The sequence below is a fragment of the Bos indicus genome, chromosome 5 (assembly GCF_029378745.1).
Source record: "Bos indicus isolate NIAB-ARS_2022 breed Sahiwal x Tharparkar chromosome 5, NIAB-ARS_B.indTharparkar_mat_pri_1.0, whole genome shotgun sequence".
NCBI classification, from domain to species: domain Eukaryota; kingdom Metazoa; phylum Chordata; class Mammalia; order Artiodactyla; family Bovidae; genus Bos; species Bos indicus.
Genome location: NC_091764.1, coordinates 14,897,332 through 14,920,243, shown reverse-complemented (window position 1 = coordinate 14,920,243; position 22,912 = coordinate 14,897,332). Strand labels below are relative to the sequence as shown.

Genomic DNA, 22,912 nt, shown 5'->3' with positions numbered 1-22,912 from the left:
ATTTAACAGAGGTATAGTTTCTTAAAAACTAATAAAGATATTCTTGAAATCTTGAAAAATACCTGTTTTGAATATTTAAAGTATCTAAATTTCTTAATATGTTAGGGTTAAATGAACTACATACCATTCTTCTGAAATTTTTTCTTCTTTTTCAGACTTTAGCAGACTCTTTCTGCTGGTCTTTGCTTCAGGTAGTCTGGATAAAGTTCTATTTTCTGATCTAGCAATAGGACAAAACCACACTTGACTGAATCAACACAAGTATATCAGCACTTTTTAAAACCACAAGCTGTTTATGTTGTCTCACACTTGGAAATAAAATATATTTAAGTTACAGAAAAAACTTTATCTGGAAAAGTAATAAAAGTCAGCCATTAATTTAAAATGTTTACATTTCAATTACTTGAAGCATATTTCAATCCTATTGTTGAAAGAAACAACATTGGAATTTTTATTCTAATTCTTATCTCTACCTATATAGCAGTATTTAAAAGTCCATTTGTATACAATAGTTAATAATATTATTTCACTGATACTTTGGATTTGCTTTAATGAATATATATCACACATTTTTCTTACACTGAAAACTCCATAAAATCATTAAATTTTTAATACAAATGCTCTGCCATGTTCTAAACAAGCAAATTCATACATATTTTCATAATCTTACAATTTTTTTAAGGAGTATAATATCCTTGTCATTCATTAAAGGTTGATCCTCTAAAAGAGCGATTTAGCTTACCTGCTATTAAATTGTGTGTGTTCTGATGAAAGCACATTTTCTTTCTCATTACATAGCCATGCTTGAGCTGGATGACTTGGTAAATTAAGTGAAGTATCATCATATTTTAAGATTCCAGAGAACTTGCCAGAAAAAAATGTACATACATATAAAATAAATTGAAAAAAATCTAACATTTATATTGTATTACTTTACATACATATTACTGAGTAGTTTAAGAAAAACATATAAAAATTAAAAATTGTAATAAAATGAAATTTATAGACTAGACATACAAATGTCCTTTCTTGCTGTGGTGAGAGGTATACTTTTTGTATAGTTTGCATATACAAAATGATTAATTGAAAAGATCATTTAAAAATTCAGAAAACAAAAACTTCAAAGATTATCAAATAAATAACAGATATTACAGTTCATTGACCTCTGACTGAGAATCTTCAGCTGTTGCCCTTTTAATGCATATTTTTGTATTTCTAAAGTGCTGTCAACTAGTGATTTTATGCAGCTGAAGCATATCATATATATATTTTTTTTTTTTTTGCTACTGTGAAATAAAGTGTTGAAAGAAATCCAAAATAAAGAAAAAAAATTAGGAGCAAATGAAAGAAAAGCTACATGAAAAATTACATCTGGGGATGAGGAGGAAGTCAGAGGCTTCTAAAAGTAATTGTGTTTTTCAAGTCAATAAATTGTATTATTAATCACTGCAGCATAGCACAACCTTAAGAAATGAGCAAAGATCGAGCACTAAGAGATTTCCATGACATGTTACCTTTGGCCAGTGCAGCTGGTTTGGAAGAAGCAGTGTTTGTGAAGGGAAGCGGGCGGAATCTAAAGCAAGCCATTCCTTCTCTAAGGCAGCCTGAACAAATAATAACATTAATGTACATAATTTAGTTTGCATAACTTTTATAAAGATTCTTTTAAACTGTCTTACACACTACCAATGTTAAGAAAGTATATCAGCATTTCTACTTAGAGGAAAATTTGCTACTTGCTCTCGTTATGAATCTGTTTAATGCAAACATTCTAAAAAAATGGGATAAAATTTTTCATCCCCAAGTAGAATAAAGTAAAACCTTGAGTACTCACATGTTCTAAAAAATGAGAAGTACAGATTGTTCAGTGTATTAAACTGTTTGAGAACTAGGACTCTGAGCCAACTCTAGATGTAACTGAAGGACATAATCGTTTAACTTTTTATTATGCAAATTATAATATTTTCCAGCAATCCTCACTATTTAAAATGTATATTATTTTAACATATTAGTATCACTTTTTCTGAAAATACTATCTGTAAGTTAGCTTTTACTTAATTTTAGTTCAAAATTTCACAAATTTTCTGGATATATGGAAAAAAAAGAATTTTGTGGCAATATATGGAACATGGTTCCTGATATTATATTCTCTAATTCAAAGGTTTGAATGATAAAAATATAAAATTTGAAATGATTTTGTCACTTCACTCTTCATCTTATAAGATTTTTATTCCATTTAGGTAATTTTCAAACTTTTTATCTTTCTACAATGGAACTGTGCTAGTTACACTAGTATTGTATAATTTAGGATATCATAAAAAAATTAGGATATCATTATCTAAATTTTATTTGCTTGGCTTATCTAATATGGCTTAAATAATATTCTTTGGTTCTATAATTTTTAAAAAATCTTTAAGGAAAAAGGATGGTCATAATACCAATGAGCTTGATTTTTAAAAGTTTCTAAAATGATCAAACATATTTATGTTTTAAAAACTGGAATGACTATAAACTAAGACTTAAATTCAATTTTCCATTTATATAGCTTCAGTGTTTCTTGACTGTCTCTTGAAAGACCATTGGAAAGGCAAGACTAAGACATCCGGACTACAGACCAGCAGTGCAATGGCAGACCATTGCTTACAGCATTCAGTCTTAGGAAATCTAATCAAATTTATGTTAACTGAATATCTATGTAAAAAGAACACACTTGTGCACCAGTACATTGTTCAATTCCACCTGGGAAGAGATTATTAACACATATGTCACAGTTATATGCTTGTTATACCTGGTTTAAGAATATATATCTGACTTAAGAGGGGCTGCTGCTGCTACTGCTAAGTCACTTCAGTCGTGTCCGACTCTGTGTGACCCCATAGACGGCAGCCCACCAGGCTTCCCCGTCCCTGGGATTCTCCAGGCAAGAACACTGGAGTGGGTTGCCATTTCCTTCTCCAATGCATGAAAGTGAAGAGTGAAAGTGAAGTCGCTCAGTTGTGTCCGACTCTTAGCAACCCCATGGATTGCAGCCTTCCAGGCTCCTCCATCCATGGGATTTTCCAGGCAAGAGTACTGGAGTGGGGTGCCATTGCCTTCTCCATAAGAGGGGCTACTAAATGCAAAATTGCAAGCAGTACGCGTGGCTGAGGTTTTTTAAATATTTATTCTGTATGACAATTCAAGGAAAATTTCGGTCTATCCCAGGAAAGATCAAGGTCCGAGACATATCAGTTATCGTTAAATTAATATTCTTATTCTGTAAAACTGCTAAAATGAAGAGATGTGGAGACAATACTACAAAAGGCAAAATGCCAGAGGATTCTGGGATCATGGTGGATTAGGTAGCACCAGGAAACTGTCTCCCAACCTACACAACTGAACCCACAGAATCTGTCCAGTATAACCATTTTAGAAGTCTAGAGTCTACTGAGGGCTTGTAATGCCCTGGGGAAAATGGTTAATTTTGGTCATTATCAATTCTTAGCACAGCAACAGCTACCCATTTCCATTCCCCAGCCCCGAGGCAGGCAGTCATTCATGTGTTTTAGGAGTATGTTGCATATAGCTTGCAGTGGTCAGGGCAGACAATGAGGATGCTGTCTTCCAAATATTGGAGATATGTGATTGACCTTTGTTGCTTCTGATCACAGAGGTACAAAGAGGTGAGTGGCTATATCATATAGATGATACCATAGAGACGTTTCTTCCTTGGAAAAGCTACATAAAGTTTGGGGAAATTTTTAGTTCTATTAATACCTAAAAGTGTAGAAAAATTTGAAAATAGCTTTTATTATTTTGTTTAATATAAGGTGACAGACATTTTTAAGATTCTAGAATAATTCTTTAACTTTAGTCTTTTAAAAATTTTAGAGACATAAATAGAAGGTGCAATATAAAATGCTAAAGATACTTGGTAATTATATAATCTCAAACAAAAATGTTAGCAAGACTACTGATTTATACCAGTTCAAGCTTATTAATATCAAATATACATGATAGTATCTAGTATGTTGAGGAAAAAAAACTCAAAACATCAGGAGGAATTGGTCATACTTATAAATATGCTACTGTTTAAAAATGTATATTAATATGTCTTTCTTCCTGCTGGGCATATACAAATTTCATTTATTGCTTAAGAAAACCTTCTGCTCAGATATTCCTTAATTTACAACTGAGAATTTGGAAAGCTTTCTGTTTATTAGAAGACTAAATCAAAATTTATTTACATATTAAAAATAAAATTGTTCATGTCTCCTGGTTTATGGGAACTTTAATAGAATTTGTATTTTGCTGTTGTGTGAACATTGTATAATCTGAATTAAGTTAAGTCACTTCACAGTGATTTTCAGGTCTAATATATCCTTCTACTTTTCTGCCTATTTGTTCTATTAATTTTTGAGAGTTTGATATTGAAATTCCAACTAAAAATCTAAATTTATCTACTTAAAAAAATAAGTGTAATATGGTAGATCAGACAGTAAAGAATCTGTCTGCAGTGCAGGAGGCCCAGGTTCGATCCCTGGTTTGGGAAGATCCCCTGGAAGAAGGGAATGGTTACCCACTCCAGTATTCTTGCCTGAAGAATCCCATGGACAGAGGAGCCTGGCAGGCCACTGTCCATGGCATCACAAAGGGTAGGACACGACTGACCCACTAAGCAGAGCACAGCATGGACACACACAACTTGGAAGACTTTCAAGGGAATTAAGATGAGTGAAAAAAACAATCCGCAAATGTTACAAATTGCATGACTCATTTATATAACATTCTTGACATGACAACATTATAGAAATGGAGGACAGATGAATGGTTGCCAATGGCAAGATACTGGACTGGGGAGGTGGCTGAGGCTAGAGGGGCAACATGATGGATTCTTATAATGATGGAACTATTTTGTATCCTGATTGTGGTGGTGGATACATGAGTCTACACGTGATAATATCATGATAAAACTGGATAGAATTAAACACACATGTGAGGACAAATAAAACCAGGGAAACAGAAAAACATAAAGTTGAATTCAGATAAATTTGCAATCATGCATTCACAACATTTGAATATACATACATTGGACTTTTTATCAGAGAAGAAATTTTTACCCTATAATCCAACTTTGAAAGACTATGAAATAAGGCTATCAGAAGAGCTGGGAGTTACCTTCATGCTTATTTGCATGAAAATGAAAGTGAAACTCACTCAGTTGTGTCCCACTCTATACAGTCCATGGAATTCTTCAGGCCAGAATACTGAAGTGGGTAGCCTTTCCCTTCTCCAGGGGATCTTCCCAACCCAGGGATCAAACCCAGGTCTCCCATATTGCAGGCAGATTCTTTACCAGCTGAGCCACAAGGGAAGCCCAAGAAGACTGAAGTAGGTAGCCTACCCCTTCTCCAGCGGATCTTCCCAACCCAGGAATTGAACTGGGGTCTCCTGCATTGCTTATTTGCGTATGTATATCTAAATTTTTTCACGCCAACTAGTATAATCCTTTCATTTAACATATGAAACTAGAATCAGACTTGCTCTAAGCCACAGGTTACTTAGAGTTGAACAAATCCTACAGATTCTAAAGCCATGTCTTGATCTTTTTTTCCTTCTATAATCCCTGACTCTGAGCCCCAGCAGTTTCCTCCTCTTCTACCCAAGTTGACTCATGCCATTTTCAAAATAATCCTAACACTTCTTGATAACTTTCGTTGCACCTCAGAATCCTTACAATTCTTGGAAACTTGGCCCATTATGAATATCAAAACACACTTTCTAAACTCTCCCTTCCAATATCAATGTTGATACCTTTTCAGTTATCTATTAACTAACTTCAGCCATAGAGCTATGGCCCTTGGAATTCATCTGTATAATTTTTTCTGTTTTCTGAACCATTAGAGCCTGACAGTTATGTGGTTTTTATCACAAAAGCTAACTCAACAATGATCTGATAGACTGAGTTCACTACTCTCACTTCCTTCTGTCCACATGCCTAGATAAGGCAATTTAATCAGTTATGTGGCTGTCCTCAGAAAGGGGTCATACCCTTGCAGCTACTTCCTATGTAATAATTATGCAAAAATACATGGAGGATGACACAGACATATATTGACAGCTCAGGATTTTCTCTTGATCATTCCTAGGCATAGAATATATTTCTTTCCCTAATAGGAAGTTCCAGGCCAGCTTGATTGACACATTCTTAGGATGAAGCCTGACAAAAAGAGGCTTAGGGTATACAAAGTTAATTCTGGTTAAGTTTTATAAAAATGCACTTGTTCCTCTTCTGAACCCTTCCAGACAAAAGGTCTAGGTGTGAATAGAGAATCATTTTAATCACATTAAAAATGTAAAGTTATAACTACTGAAGTGGGACACACAATGCAGTTAGAATCACTTCTTAAACTAGGAGAACTGCTCATATCTTTGAAAAGAAAACCTCAGATTCTGAGAGGTATAGGGAAGGGAAGGACATTAACGATCTTCTGTCCTTCAGAACTACTCTTGAAACCTCCCACCATAAGAAAAATGTCCTTTGGGGGCCCTCCCAAGCTTGTGCAAACACCTTAAATTTAACTCAGAGCTGGGCCTGCCACCCCCTTCCAGGAGTCTGTGACTACACTGTGACAGTCATTTTCCTAAGTCTATCATGATATTGGGTGATGGTCCCATATCTTGCACCAGTCCCTGCTTCCACCCCCTCATAAAATACCTCTGGATTATCAGTCTTCCTATGGTGTGGACAAATGCCACCTGGAAGGTGTCCTGGTCATATTTCACCTGCAAATGTTTAAGAAAACACCACTATGGCCTTGAAAGCATTCAAGTAAGTCTCAGTTCACTGGCCAGGGTTGTTTTACATGGCAGAATTGCCTTAGAATTCTTCTTTGAGGGTCAAGAAAGAGTCTGTGTAATAGCTAAGACTTCCAGCTGTATCTAGAATAAAGCTGAAGTCCAAGAGGAAGTTCAATGCAGAAGCTTAAAGAGGAAATGCCTGGTTCAGTTCACTTCAGTCGCTCAGTCGTGTCCGACTCTTTGCAACCCCATGGACTGCAGCACGCCAGGCCTCCCTGTCCATCACCAACTTTCGGAGCTTGCTTGAACTCATGTCCATCAAGTCAGTGATGCCATCTAGTCATCTCACCCTCTATCGTCCCCTTCTCCTCCTGCCTTCAATCTTTCCCAGCATTAGAGTCTTTCCCAGTGATACAGCTCTTCCCATCAGGTGGCTAAAGTATTAGAGTTCCAGCTTCAGCATCAGTCCTTCCAATGAATATTCAGGACTGATTTCCTTTAGGATTGACTGGTTGGATCCCCTTGTAGTCCAAAGGACTCTCAAGAGTCTTCTCTTGAAGAGTCTTCTTTTGAACCACATTTCAAAAGCATCAATTTTTAAGCACTCAGCTTTCTTTATGGTGCAACTCTCACATCCATACATGACTACTGGAAAAACCATAGCTTTGACTAGACAGGCCTTTGTTGGCAAAGTAGTGTCTCTGTATTTAAAATACTGTCTAGGTTGGTCATAGCTTTTCTTCCAAGGAGCAAGTGTCTTTTAATTTCATGGCTGCAGTCACCATCTGTAGTGATTTTGGAGCCCCAAAAATAAAGTCTGTCACTGTTTGCATTGTTTCCCTATCTATTTGCCATGAAGTGATGGGACCAGATGCCATGATCCTTGTTTTTTAAATGTTGAGTTTTAAGACAGCTTTTTAACTCTCCTCTTTCAATTTCATCAAGAAGCTTTTTAGTTCTTTACTTTCTGCCATAAAGGTGGTGTCATCTGCATATCGGAGGTTACTGATATTTCTCCTGGCAATCTTGATTCCAGCTTGTGATTCATTCAGTCCAGCTTTTCTCATGATGCATTCTGCATATTAGTTAAATAAGCAGGGTGACAATATATAGTGTTGATGTACAACCAGTTAGTTGTTCCATATCCAGTTCTAACTGTTGCAGCTTGACCTGCATACAGATTTCTCAGGAGGCAGGTCAGGGTGTCTGGTATTCCTATCACTTTAAGAATTTTCTGCAGTTCGTTGTGATCCACACAGTCAAGAGATTTGGCATAGTCAATAAAGCAGAAGTAGATATTTTTTTCTGGAACTCTTTCTTTTTCAATGATCCAACAGATGTGGGCAATTTGATCTCTGGTTCCCCTGCATTTTCTAAATCGAGCTTAAAGATCTGGAAGTTCACGGTTCATGTACTGTTGAAGCCTGGCTTGGAGAATTTTGAGCATTACTTTGCTAGCGTGTGAGATGAGTACAATTGTGCAGTAGTTTGAGCATTCTTTGGCATTGCCTTTCTTTGGGATTGGAATGAAAACTGATCTTTTCCAGTCCTGTGGCCACTGCTGAGTTTTCCAAATGTGCTGGTATATTGAGTGCAGCACTGTAACAGCATCATCTTTTAGGATTTGAAATAGCTCAACTGGAATGCCATCACCTCCACTAGCTTTGTTCATAGTGATGCTTTCTAAGGCCCACTTGACTTCGCATTCCAGGATGTCTGGCTCTAGGTGAGTGATCACACCATCGTGATTATTTGGGTCACGAAAATCTTTTTTGCATAGTTTTTCTGTGTATTCTTGCCACCTCTTCTTAATATTTTCTGCTTCTGTTAGGGCCAAACAATTTCTGTCCTTTATTATGCCCATCTTAGCATGAAAAGTTCCCTTGGTATCTCTAATTTTCTTGAAGACATCTCTAGACTTTCCCATTCTATTATGTTCCTCTATTTCTTTGCATTGATCACTGAGGAAGGCTTTCTTATCTTTCCTTGCTATTCTTTAGAACTCTGCATTCAAATGAGTATATCTTTCTTTTTATTCTTTGCTTTTCACTTCTCTACTATTTCCAGATATTTGTAAGGCCTCATCAGACAATCATTTTGCCTTTTTACATTTATTTTTTTTCAGGATGGTATTGATCCCTGTCCCCTGGAGAACATCACCAACCTCCATCCATAGTTCTTCAGGCACTCTGTCTAACAGATCTAATCCCTTGAATATATTTGTCACTTCCACTGTATAATCATAAGGGATTTGATTTCGGTCATACCTGAATGGTCTAGTGGTTTCCCCTACTTTCTTCAATTTAAGTCTGGATTTGGCAATAAGGAGTTCATGGTCTGAGCCACAGTCAGCTTCTGGTCCTGTTTTTGCTGATTTTATAGAGCTTCTCTATTCTTTGGCTGCAAAGAATATAATCTGTCTGATTTCGGTATTGAACATCTGGTGATATCCATGTGTAGAGTCTTTTCTTGTGTTGTTGGAAGAGGGTGTTTGCTATGACCAGTGCATTCTCTTGCCAAAACTCTATTAACCTTTACCCTGCTTCATTCTTACTCCAAGGCAAATTTGCCTGTTACTCCAGGTGTTTCTTGACTTCCTACTTTTGTATTCCAGTCCCCTATAATGAAAAGGACATCTTTTGTGGGTGTTAGTTCTAGAAGGTCTTGTAGGTCTTCATAGAGCCATTCAATTTCAGCTTCTTCAGCATTACTGGTCAGGGCATAGACTTGGATTACTGTGATATTGAATGGTTTGCCTTGGAAATGAACAGAGATCATTCTGTTGTTTTTCAAATTGCATCAAAGTATTGCATTTTGGACTCTTTTGTTGACTATGATGGCTACTCTGTTTAGTCTAAGGGATTCTTGCCCACAGTAGTAGATATAATGGTCATCTGTGTTAAATTTCACCCATTTCAGTCCATTTTAGTTCACTGTTTCCTAAAATGTCAATGTTCACTCTTGCCATCTCCTGTTTGACCACTTCCAGTTTGCCTTGATTCATGGACCTAACATTCCAGGTTTCTATCCAATATTGCTCTTCATAGCATTGGAGTTTACTTCCATCATAAAGGTTACAACTGGGTAACCTTTAATGAAGTCTGGTAACCATCATCAAATGTATCATGAGGATAGCCTAATGAATTTTGTCCTAGCCCCTGTCATATTATTCACAGTGGCCATTGGAGTGGCTATATGTGAGAAAATCTGCCACATACATACTAGGGGTACATATTGTTGGGAGATAGCTTTCTTTACGTCTCTTAACACTTCTGTGTGATTTATGACATCTTTTGTTCTGGACTATCTTTCCAAAGATGTTAATATATTATAGCTAACAGACTTGGAAAATATAGTTTCTGAGTGTCTTCTTGTGGTGCAGAGGCAAAATTTGTTTGCGTTCTGGTGTAAGAAAATAATGACTTCCTCTAGAGCATAAAACAAGCAGATTTTTGCAGTCCTTATAAAATGTAGGGTTTCGTAGGCCTCCCAATTCCCAAGGGGGAATTCTTCTCTATGGAACTTGAGGGCAAAGGGGAATAAATATCAGCATGACATTTCTGCTGCCTGACAAGTAATACATGTCTCATTTCTTCTGCCAGCCTCCTTGAAAGTGTGGCAGCCTACCTTGTTAGATTGCATGCAGGATAAAAATTTCAGATCCCTCACTTTTCAGCATTTAAAAATTTAAGGCAAACTATGGGCTTTATGTTGGAGAAGGCAATGGCACCCACTCCAGAACTCTTGCCTGGAAAATCCCATGGACGGAGGAGCCTGGTAGGCTGCGTCCATGGGGTTGCTAAGAGTCAGACACGACTGAGCGACTTCACTTTCACTTTCACTTTTCACTTTCATGCATTGGAGAAGGAAATGGCAACCCACTCCAGTGTTCTTGCCTGGAGAATCCCAGGGATGGGGGAGCCTGGTGGGCTGCCCTCTATGGGGTTGCACAGAGTCAGTCACGACTGAAGCGACTTAGCAGCAGCAGCAGCATGGGCTTTATGTAAAGAGACCCAACTAGTCAATCCTAAAGGAAATCAATCCTGAATATTCATTGGCATTACTAATGCTGACACTGAAGCTCCAATAATTTGGCCACCTGACTCATTAGAAAAGATCCTGATGCCTGGAAAGACTGAAGGCAGGAGGAGAAGGCGACAACAGAGGATGAGATGGCTGGATGGCATCTTGAGCAAGCTCCGCGAGGTGGTGACAGACAGGGAAGTCTGGCATGCTGCAGTCTATGGGGTTGCAAAGAGTCAGACATGACCGAGTGACTGAATTGAAGTGAATTGATGGGCTTCCCAGGTGGCGCTAGTGGTAAAGGACCCTCCTGCCAACGTAGGAGATGTGGGTTCAATCCCTGGGTCAGGAAGATCCCCTGGAGTAGGAAATTGTAACCCATTCCAGTATTCCTGCCTGGAAAATTCCATGCACAGAGGAGCCTAGCAGGCTTCAGTCCATGGGGTCGCAAAGAGTCAGACATGACTGAGCATTCACACACACATGCTTAATAAAAACCCAAATAAATTGATTTTGGTTATCAGTGTACCCTTGGTTAACCATTTGTTAAATGCAAATATTTCAGACAGGCAACAAACCAATATAAAAACTTCATGGCAGACTTATCCAGGCTTTTTGTTTGAGGCAAATTTATTAAGACAGTTTTATATTCACTTCTTTTATAGCAATTGTAATTCACTGTAAAATTCAAATATATTTCCGATATCTTCTAGACTAGGGACCGTGTCATATCTGTCTATGTACATATGCTGATACCAAGCATGGTGCCCACCATATGTAAGCATTCAGTATTTGTTGGCTGGGAGTGAAAAATCAGTTTGAATAGATGACTACAACTCTTTTGGGATATCTTAAAGAAGAGTTTAGACTTAATCCAAAGGAACTACTGTTATGACCTAAATAAGATGAAAAGGAAGTTAGATAAGTCTGGTTAGATAAGACTGGTTAGATAAGTCTTGCATTTGTATATAGGAAAGTAAAAGAAAGAAAGAACAACACAAAAAAAGCAGTTACACTTTGATAACTTGATTATGTCATCTGAAGTTGTTAAGATTATTTGAAAATTAAGTGATGGCAATAAAAAAAAAAAAAAAACAGTAAAAATTATCAAAGGAAAGAAAAGTAACAATACCTTCCTAATTGGTATTTAGCTTTAATTCTTAGCTCCCCTAAACTATAATCTCTGTATTAGAAACAAATTTATCCATTTAAAACAATAATACATTTAACTCCTTTGCTCAAAACCAAGTAATAATTTTCTATCACATTTGAATAAAATTCAAAGTTCTTGAAATCATATCATGGGCTTTATGTGGACTGTTGCCTGATCATTTTTATGTTTCTTCCTGATCTCAGGTTATTCTCCACCACTAATCAGTACTGTGCCGTATTGTGCTTAGTTGCTCAGTTGTGTCCAACTCTGCAATCCCATGAGAGTAGCCTGCCAGGCTCCTCTGTCCATGGGGATTCTCCAAGCAAGAGTACAGGAGTGGGTTGCCATGCCCTCCTCCGGGGATCTTACAAACCCAGGGATCAAACCCAGGTCTCCCACATTACAAGCAGATTCTTTACCAGCTGAGCCACCAGGGAAGCCCATGAATACTGGAGTGGGTAGCCTATCCCTTCTCCAGGGGATCTTCCTGACCCAAGAATTGAACAGGGGTTTTCTGCACTGCAGGTGGATTCTTAACCAGCTGAGCTACCAAGGAAGCCCACTCATCAATTCTACTTCTTGTGCATTTTGGGTTCCTTTAGTATACTAAAAAAAATCCCTTCTTTTTTCATTTCCATACCACTTAGCCATGTATAGTATTATCTGATGGTTATCCCTTCACTTTATTTTCACATCTTTATCAATATTTCACCTTATGCAGGCCTTCTCTGATCATAAAATCAGATTCCATGCTCTCTTAATTTTTCTTAGAAAAAATTTTATAACCATTTTCAATATGTAAAGAGGGAAACTAGAGTTAAAGAGTGAAATTTTATTATTTTAAAAGGGTTAATTATACAATGATTTAACTGTTCTAAATGTGTATGCCCTAATACATATCCTCAAACTATGAGGTCAAGTTTGACAGAACTAAAAACTTAACTTAGAGAAACCCACCCATGTTCGATCCCTAGGTTGGGAAGACCCCCTGGAATAGGAAATGGCAAATCACTCCAGTATGCCTGCCTGGTAAGTCTCATAGAAAGCGGAATCTAGCGGGCAACAGTCCATGGGGTAGCCAAGAGTAGGCTATGACTGAGCAGGAAACACACACAAACAATTATAATAAGAGATTTAGCATTCTTCTGTCAATAACTTATAGAAAACTCTCCAAATCACTAAAAATAAAGATTTTTAAAAATACAACTATCAAACGGAGGAATTGAGGTTTTAGTAGCCATAACACCTGAAAAAATGCACCTTCAAGTGCTCGTGGAACATTATCCCCAAAAGATGATGTGCTAAGACAAATTTTTAAGAAACAAATAACATCAATCTTACATCAAACTCTTTCAGAAAAAAGAAACATAGGAAACATTTCCTAATCAAATAGGCACAATGTTGACATCAAAATCTGAAAAGAATTTTACTAGAAAGATTTATAGGCATAGCATCTTCTTGAATACAAAGGCAAAAATCCTAAAAAAAAAAATATTAGCAGAACAAATTTAGTGGTATATAAAATAATAATACTTTATAGCTAAGTCAATTTGTTCTAGGAATACATGGTTTAATGCTTGTAAATCAATGTCATAAGCCTGCAAAGTGATAAAAGCCAAATCATGTATAGAATCATCAACATCATCATCATATATTAACTTCTTGGAAAGGTAAGGAGATGCTAAGGAGGTTAACCCAATCAAATATAGAGTTTCTGAAAGAAACCTATATTAAACGTCTGACTTTGTAGTGGAAGCTTTTACCCTGAGACCAGGAACTAGCAAAAGATGACTTCTAAAATCACCACTATTTAACATTGTACTGAAGGTACTAGTCAGGACAATAGAGCAAGAAAAATAAACAAAAGGCATACGAATTAGGAAAAAAAAAAAAGAAGAATAAAAATTATTATGCTCAGGTGATATGATTGTGGGTACAGAATATTCAAAAGACTTGAGAGATAAGTAAGTGATTTCAGAAAGTGACTGGATATAAGGTTGGTATACAAAAACAAAATAATATCAGAAAATGTCAAATAGCTAGAAGTAAATCTAATAAAAAATGTACAATAACACTATGAAGAAAATACAGAGTATAGTGGACAGAGATTTTAAGTTAAATAGGGTTGTTATTCTATGTTCATGAATGTAAAAATGCAATATTCTAAAAAAAATCAGTTCTTCCAAATTGACTTATAGATTTATTACAATCTCAGAGAAAATTTGAACATTTATTGTGCAAATTGATAGGCTAGTACTAAAATCTGTACATAAATGAAATGGATAAAAAGTAGCAGAGTAGATCTTTCTTGAAGAAGAACAACAAAGTCGGAGCACTTTTAAGACTAGATAATGAAGTTTACCATAAATTATGTAGTAATTAGAGTAGTGATATAAGGATAAACTGTAACAGAAAGCCAAGGAAAATTAGGAGAACCCATGCACAGCTTCCTGAATGTAAATAATGCTTCCACTGGAATCTCTTGTGAAAAGTATGGTCTATACAACAGATAGCTGTGGGTCAATGAGACAACCAAATGTGTATCTTTGGAGGAGAATTTGACGCCCTACTCACATTGCACGCAAAATTTAATTCAAGATGCACCACGGATTTAAATGCTGAAAGTTAAGATAATAAAGTTTTTAGAATATCTTAATGAGCTGATAAGCAAAGATTTCTTATACGTCATGAAAACAAAAATCTTTTGTTTTTAATTTAAAATAGAAACATTCTGTTCATCAAAATAAACCACAAAGAGAGAAAAAAAGGGAAATCTCAGAATTTAGAGAATGTTTTTTCAAGAGAAAACAGAATAGTATTCAGATTATAAAAAGCACTCCCACAAGTCAATAAGAAAAAAGATGTACAACCGAACTTAAAAACGCACACCAACACTTGATCATATCACAAAAGTACATATCCAAATGGCCAAAAAGCAAATGAAATGGTATTTAACATTATTAGTTATGAGATAAACGCAAATTAAAAGAACTAGATCAGATCAGATCAGCCGCTCAGTCATGTCTGACTCTTTGCGACCCCATGAATCGCAGCACGCCAGGCCTCCCTGTCCATCACCAACTCCCAGAGTTCACCCAGACTCACGTACATCGAGTCAGTGATGCCATCCAGCCATCTCATCCTCTGTTGTTCCCTTCTCCTCTTGCCCCCAATCCCTCCCAGTATCACAGTCTTTTCCAATGAGTCAACTCTTCACATGAGGTGGCCAAAGTACTGGAGTTTCAGCTTCAGCATCATTCCTTCCAAAGAAATCCCAGGGCTGATCTCCTTCAGAATGGACTGGTTGGATCTCCTTGCAGTCCAAGGGACTCTCAAGAGTCTTCTCCAACACCACAGTTCAAAAGCATCAATTCTTTGGCTCTCAGCCTTCTTCACAGTCCAACTCTCACATCCATACATGACTACAGGAAAAACCATAGCCTTGACTAGATGGACCTTTGTTGGCAAAGTAATGTCTCTGCTTTTGAATATTCTATCTAGGTTGGTCATAACTTTCCTTCCAAGGAGTAAGCGTCTTTTAATTTCATGGCTGCAGTCACCATCTGCAGTGATTTTGGAGCCCAGAAAAATAAAGTCTGACACTGTTTCCACTGTTTCCTCATCTATTTTCCATGAAGTGATGGGACCGGATGCCGTGATCTTCGTTTTCTGAATGTTGAGCTTTAAGCCAACTTTTTCACTCTCCACTTTCACTTTCATCAAGAAGCTTTTTAGTTCCTCTTCCCTTTCTGCCATAAGGGTGGTGTCATCTGCATATCTGAGGTTATTTATATTTCTCCCGGCAATCTTGATTCCAGCTTGTGTTTCTTCCAGTCCATGAACAGTATGAAAAGGCAAAAGAACTAGATACCACTATAAACCTACTGGATTGGTAGAAAATGACATAAAAATACCAAGTTTTGGTGAGGATAAAGCTCCTCTGAAATTCTCATATTCTGCTGATAGGACTGTAAATTGATACAATCACCTTAAGATGTTGTTAGACACTAGCTACTAAACATAGGTTAATGATATGACTCAGAAATTCAGTTCTCAAAAGAAAGGTGAATATGCACATCAAAAAGTATGTACAAGAATGTTCGTAGTGTCTTTAGTCATAATAGGCAACACTAAGATAACGCATAACAAATAATCCATCAACAGTATACAGACTTTTAAAAATTGGTATATTCAATAATAGATTAAAAGTAGTATATTCTATATTCAAAAGAATGATATATATGCAACTATACTCATCCACATAGGTGAATTTCACAGACATAATATTATGTGAAAAAAGAGTAAATATTGGATGATTCTACTTATTGGAAGCCCAGAAATAGGCAAAACTCATCTATGATGACAGGGGTATGAATACTATAGAAGCACAAGGAAGTCTTCTGGGTATAGCCATACATTCTCTACCTTAATCTGAGTGATAAATACATGAGTTTGACTCTCTAGAAATAGAGGAAACAGAATGAGTAAGACTAAGGATGTAAAAGGTAAGTGCTCTGTATGGTAAGAGGGAGCTCAATGTGATTAGAGTATGTGGACACCATGGATGGGAAGTGGTAAATATGTCTGCAGAGTTTGCTGCCTGATTATTGAACCCTTGAAAAACAATTTAAGGAGGTTGTTCTCATTTTGCTAGGCAATAAAGAACTATTAGTTGTTGAACAGGGCATAAATAAGCTCAGTTATATTTAATGAAGAATAATTGATAAACCATTGCATAAATCAGGTTGAAGAATATACAAGAATTCTTGTAAATAGTCTATGATCACATTTACACACTATACAAGCTTGTATCCTAAATGAAGATGTTAAAATATTAGAAGCATAATTTTTCAAGTGCTATTAAAAAAAAATCCATAACAGAGTGTTAATAGGATGAAAACCTTAGAAACTGGTTTAGCTCCAAAAGACCAATATTTTAAGACCAATATCCTTATGTTGTAGTTAGCACTTACTTCATCAAATGTAAAATCTTCTAAATCTATTTCTTCATATTCTTCTTCAGATTCTTCATTCTTAATAGCCTCTAGAGCTGTTGTCAGTTTCTTTCGCAAAAGAAAGCCCTTCCAAACTGCCTAAACAAAAATTTAAAGCATGTTATACAGGGTTATAGATCAAACTCCAAACCAGATTCTCTGTGTTATCCCATTAGGAAGATAAAACATCTTAGACCTTAGTTTAATGGCTCGATAATCTGTTTTTTGAACTTTATGTGACATTTAAAACTGCAAGATAAATTAAATGACTGCTTGTGTCTAAAGTTCTGAATCTCAGGGGACTTTCCTCATAGTAAGCAGAAAAGAATCTTTAAAACTCCCTCAACTGCACATGTAGGTCAACCAATCAATTATCTGACAATCCCTCCAGGACCCATTCTAAATTAAGAAGAAAGAGATACAGAGGAAAACCAATTCCGTTAATTTTCAAATGATTATGTATAAAATAAACTAACACGCATTAAAGAAAACTTCAACATTTATAAATGGCCCTATTAGAGACTTAGTATCCTGGCCCATAGCAATTAACTAATTTCATCTTTAAATAAATCAAGCACATGATAAAACATTAAGAATGTTAGACAGAATTTAAAACATTAAGATTCCTCCATAATCATGGAGGAATCTTGGAGCTTTCCTAAATTTAACTCCAAGAACACTAGAGCTTTTAAAAAATTAATATCTTTATACACTGCTAGGGGTAAGCTCCAGGATATATAGTAAATGTAAAACATAGGTAGAAATAAGTGTGTATTGCATACCTTCATTTATCTCTGAAAACCAATATAAATATATAATAAACACATATATAAATTTTTATATTTAAATATATGTCATTGCTAATATCTACAAAGTGAAAGCATAAAGTATAAAATTAATTTCAAAATTTATTACCTATAGACATAGAAAACAGAGGGGAAGATATAGCAATAGAAGCCAGATGTCTCTGAATATACACTTTGCTTAGATTTGAATTTGGAATTGAGCACATGCTTAAGAAAATTGTAACAAATAAATATTAAATAAAAGAAACTCCTGAAAAAATATATAAAGAGATTTTATGCTATGGGCATAACCACAAAGAAGTTATTTAAAGTGACTCTGAAATAGATTTATTTAGCTATGCTCTTAGTGAAATGCAATCAAAAGGTAAATTTAATTACAAAAGTTACCTTAAATATATTTTAGTAATCGTATTGTTAGCAATAATACTGGTATTGTTATTCTGCAAAATATATACATTGAGAAGAAGAATATACAAACAGATAATTGCCAGAAAATTTATGACAATAGAAATAACACGCAATCTCTGCGGCAACCAGCCTAGTAGGCCAAATCTCCACAACAGTTAGCCAAGAATGGTTAAGACTTGGTCAATGACTGCCCGCTTCTCTATTTTTGTTCCTATTTCTATCTCAGGACCAAGTGGACCAATAAGAGATAGCCAAACATACTTCCCCAACCAATCATATAAGATGCCCCATTTCTAGTTGGCCAATAGTGTATGCATGTGTGCGTGTATCTTTGTGTGTTTATATACACACATGCACTTACATAGTGGAAACAAGGACTGCATAAATGAGAAAAATCAGACTATGGCAAGGGAGTCAGCCATCATTAGTTGCCTCTGGCAAAGACTCAAAGGTAAGGAAGGGTGTGGGATAAATGTATATACATTTATACACAGTGATGAATACATGATTGTCACATACTAGACTCTTGTTAAATATTATTTTCCCAATTTCTTTGTCCCCTTGTTTATAAAAATTCTATTTACTTAGTTTATCAAATAAGAAAAGTGTGATATTAAACATCACATAAAGTTTAAAATGTATAATTAACTAAATTTTTATTATTTTGCCTCTAAACATGAATTTTGGTATAGAAATAATATTTCAATACTTTTTAACTTGCTATCAATAAATTATAATCTCTCTGCTGCTGCTGTGGCTAAGTCACTTCAGTCGTGTCTGACTCTGTGCGACCCCATAGACGGCAGCCCACCAGGCTCCCCCATCCCTGGGATTCTCCAGGCAAGAACACTGGAGTGGGTTGCCATCTCCTTCTTCAATGCAGGAAAGTGAAAAGTGAAAGTGAAGTCACTCAGTCGTGTCCGACTCTTCGCGACCCCGTGGACTGCAGCCTACCAGGCTCCTCCGTCCATGGGATTTTCCAAGCAAGAGTACTGGAGTGGGGTGCCATTGCCCTCTCAAGAGAGTTCAAAACTCTTGTGTGTGGGAAAGATCTCAATATGAATCAGGAACTTGAACAGTATTGAATGGTAGAAACAGAAGAGAGGATATCTTTGTGTGATGAGGAGCATGCTTAAAAGTATTGCCTAAGAAAGTGGATTTCCTCGTTTTAGTTTACCCATATGGAGAGTACCATCAGCTCTCTGCCCTCATTTTTAGTCTCATGCAGCTGGGTTGTTATTACAGACCAGGGTATGTCATGTACCGTGGGTGATTGACATAGGGAATCTAGTTACCTTAGGGGAAAACAAACTATTTTTCTTTTCTCCCACTTGTTTAAGTCTGTTTGGGCTGCAGTAAGCAAAGTACCATAGCCTTGGTGACTTACACAACAAATGTTTATTTCTTCTAATTCTAGAGGAGGCTAGGAGCCTAAGGCACTGACAAATTTATCGTCTGGTGAGACCAAGTTTCTTAGTTCACAGATGGCTCTATTCTCACTGTGTCCTCACATGTTAGTAGGTACTAGAGAGCTCTCTGGGCTCTCTTCTATAAGGGCACTAATCCCACTCATGGGAGCTCCACCGTCACAACATATTCACCTCCAAAAGACCCCATCTCCAAATATCAACACAATGGAGATAAAGTTTCAACTTAGGAATATCGTGGAGAACATAAATATTCAGTCAACAGAACCCTTCATTTGGGGATTTTTAAAAAACTCCTCTTTTATGATTCTTTTATCTGGCATTTACGCTCTCTTGGTTGCTAGCTACCTTTCAAAATGCTTTGCCTCAACATGGCAAATGGGCCTTTGATTTCTTCCTGTTAGGGAGGTATCCCAGTAGGGAGGTACCCTTCATATCCCTTCTTCCCTGATCTTGTGCTAACAAAGTAAAGAGCATTAGGGAAACATGTTTTCTTTCCCTGGATTCTCTCTCTCTCTCTCTTTTTTTTTTTTTGGTTACATCATCTTTTCTTCAGTTATCTCTCCTCAACATCCCCTTTTCCCTTATACCATTAAGATACCAAGATTAGGTGCAGTTCTAGGGAAAAAAGAGTATAAGGGGAAGTATTTAATACAGACCTTCAATGACAAGAGTGGAAGGACTGATTCATCATGTCTCACAGTGGATCCAGCCTAACTTCTCAGGGATAGGACTTCTGCAGAGCTCTAAACTGTATTTTTCTGGTGTGACACATATAAATACTGCCCTCCTGCATCAGTGGAGGGTCAGAAATCCAAGTCCCAGCCATGGGAAATAAAGGTAATATAAATGTGTAATCAGTGTTCAGATTCTTCTTCTAACTTATTCATGTCAAGCTTTCCACTTTTTTCCCATAGTCATTCATAATCTTTCTTTCTCACACATTCAAATCAATTCCCTGGCCATAGTCCTATCTATATTAGATACACCTGACATCTTTTTCTTCTCTATGAGTGACAGTTGCTCAGTCGTGTCCAACTCTTTGAGACCCCATGGAGCCCACCAGACTTCTCTGTCCAAGAGATTCTCTAGGCAAGAATACTGGAGTGGGTAGCCATTCCCTTCTCCTGGGGATCTTTTTGACCCAGGGATCTAACCCGGGTCTCCTTCATTGCAGGCAGACTCTTTACAGTCTGAGCTACAGAAAAAAGGGACCATACTAAAAAGTGCAAGGGAAGCTAGAATACCTAGGCTGTCTGTATGCTAGGAAGAAGAGGAGGACTTGGGTTCTTGTGAGCAGTGAGCAGTCTCCACCACATCCTTCATGAATCTTCATTTTGCACCTTCTAAAGCCCAGGCTCTTTCTATTATATCACATTCTGCAAATTCATATTTTTAAGATGAATAGTTTAAGAAACTAGATGATTGTACTGAGGAGGAAATAAAATGAAGTTGAGTTGACTTCAGTGATTTTAAGTACCATGATGTAAATCAGGAGAGACTTATTCTAAGTTGCAAAGAAAGACTGAATTGTGCTTACTTCTGTTACAGACACAAACTTAACAGAAGGACATTCAGCAGATGTAGTCACTGAGCTAGACTGTTTCATCAAATAACGAACTTTATTGAATAGAATGAAGCAAACATTCACCATCAATGTTGAAAAATGTATTGCTCATCCACTGATGAGAGGAGGAAGTTTGAACTGCATGACATTTTCTTTTTTTTTTTTTTCAATTTTAATTAAAAAAAAAATTATACATGTGTTCCCCATCCTGAACCCTCCTCCCTCCTCCCTCCCCATACCATCCCTCTGGGTCGTCCCAGTGCATGACATTTTCATTCCTCATGCAACAGAACAATATTCTGAGACCATAACTGAGGTTCATTTCTTTCCCTCAGAGTTTCCTCAAATCATTGCACTTCCTCCCCTCCCAAGCCATTCAGGCATCAGCAACAGCTTTGTCTATACATTGCCATGAGGAATGCAGCCCAGAAAAATTAAGTCAACTAAAATACTAAATGTATTCATTAGTACTATAGCAAAGACAATTCAAAAACTATGCCTTTAATAATGAAAACCAGCAACTTAGTTATAAGGCTATTTTTTTTTTCAGTTGCTTATGCCAATACCTTGTAGGCATCTCTAACTTCTCCCTGTCTTTCAAAATCACATCCCCATATACTAATATCGCTAGGTCTACCTTCAAAGTATATATATATATATATATATATATATATATACATATACATACACAAACACACACCCTCAATATAAATCAACATATATTCTGGAATGCGACTTTCTCACCACTTCTGCACTGCTCTGGTCCATGCCACCATTATCTACTATTTGGATTACTGCAATAGCTGCCTGATTTCGCTGCTTCTACTATAGCCTTCCTAGAGAATTATCACAACCTAAGTAACTTTGGTCACATGAGTCCTCTGGTCAGATTCCTTTAATATCTTCCCATGTCATTCAGAGTAAAAGCCAAAGTCTTTACAATGATTTACGATTCATGAGTCCCACTCTTCTCCTTTCACCCCTCTGCCATCACAGTGCTTCCTCCTGCTCTATGAACACTGTGAGTATGCTCCCAGAACAATGTCTTGGCATCTGATGTTTCTCTGCCTGAAATATTCTTCGCCTACATACCTAATGGTTTATCTCTTGCTGCACTGTCACCTTTTCTGGTCTTCCACATCTATTCTGTCTAAAATGATTAATTTTCCTTAGAAACTTCTATCCTGCTTCCCTGATTTATTTTCCCCTTAGTACTTATCACTGTCTAATACACTTATCTTACTTATCTGCACATCCCAGCAGGATATAAGCTGGTAAATTTTGTGTGCCAAGTAATATTTAACTAAATGAGTGAATAAAGGGAAACATTACATTTTTTAGTTATTAGCATTCATTGAGGTGCAGCACCATAAATTTCCAGACTTTATTTTATATATTTAATTTGTTGTTCTTTTCCACCAGGACACAAACTCTAAGAGGGAAGAGATCTTGTATGCTTTGTTCCTAGTTGTATTTTTTTTTAATTTTATTTTATTTTTAAACTTTACAATATTGTATTAGTTTTGCCAAATATCGAAATGAATCCGCCACAGGTATACCTGTGTTCCCCATCCTGAACCCTCCTCCCTCCTCCCTCCTCATACCCTCCCTCTGGGTCGTCCCAGTGCACCAGCCCCAAGCATCCAGTATCGTGCATCGAACCTGGACTGGTGACTCGTTTCATACCCTAGTTGTATTTCTTAAACCTAAAACAATGCTTGACAACAGGATGTTCTAAAATCTATTTGATGAGT

The 22,912-nt window shown here is 36.6% G+C and overlaps 1 protein-coding gene across 7 annotated transcripts in view; it reads right to left on the bottom strand.

Annotated features, from left to right (window-relative positions):
* LRRIQ1 (leucine rich repeats and IQ motif containing 1) overlaps positions 1-22,912 on the bottom strand; it is a 224,631-nt gene that overhangs the window by 91,058 nt on the left and 110,661 nt on the right. For all 7 annotated transcript variants that reach the window (XM_070788886.1, XM_070788891.1, XM_019960315.2 and 4 more), the window contains 4 exons: positions 16,930-17,049; positions 1,515-1,604; positions 743-864; positions 125-220 (listed from right to left, as the gene is read on the bottom strand). In XM_070788886.1, coding sequence (XP_070644987.1) covers positions 125-220; positions 743-864; positions 1,515-1,604; positions 16,930-17,049 — 428 coding nt within the window. The remainder of the gene's footprint in view (positions 1-124; positions 221-742; positions 865-1,514; positions 1,605-16,929; positions 17,050-22,912) is intronic.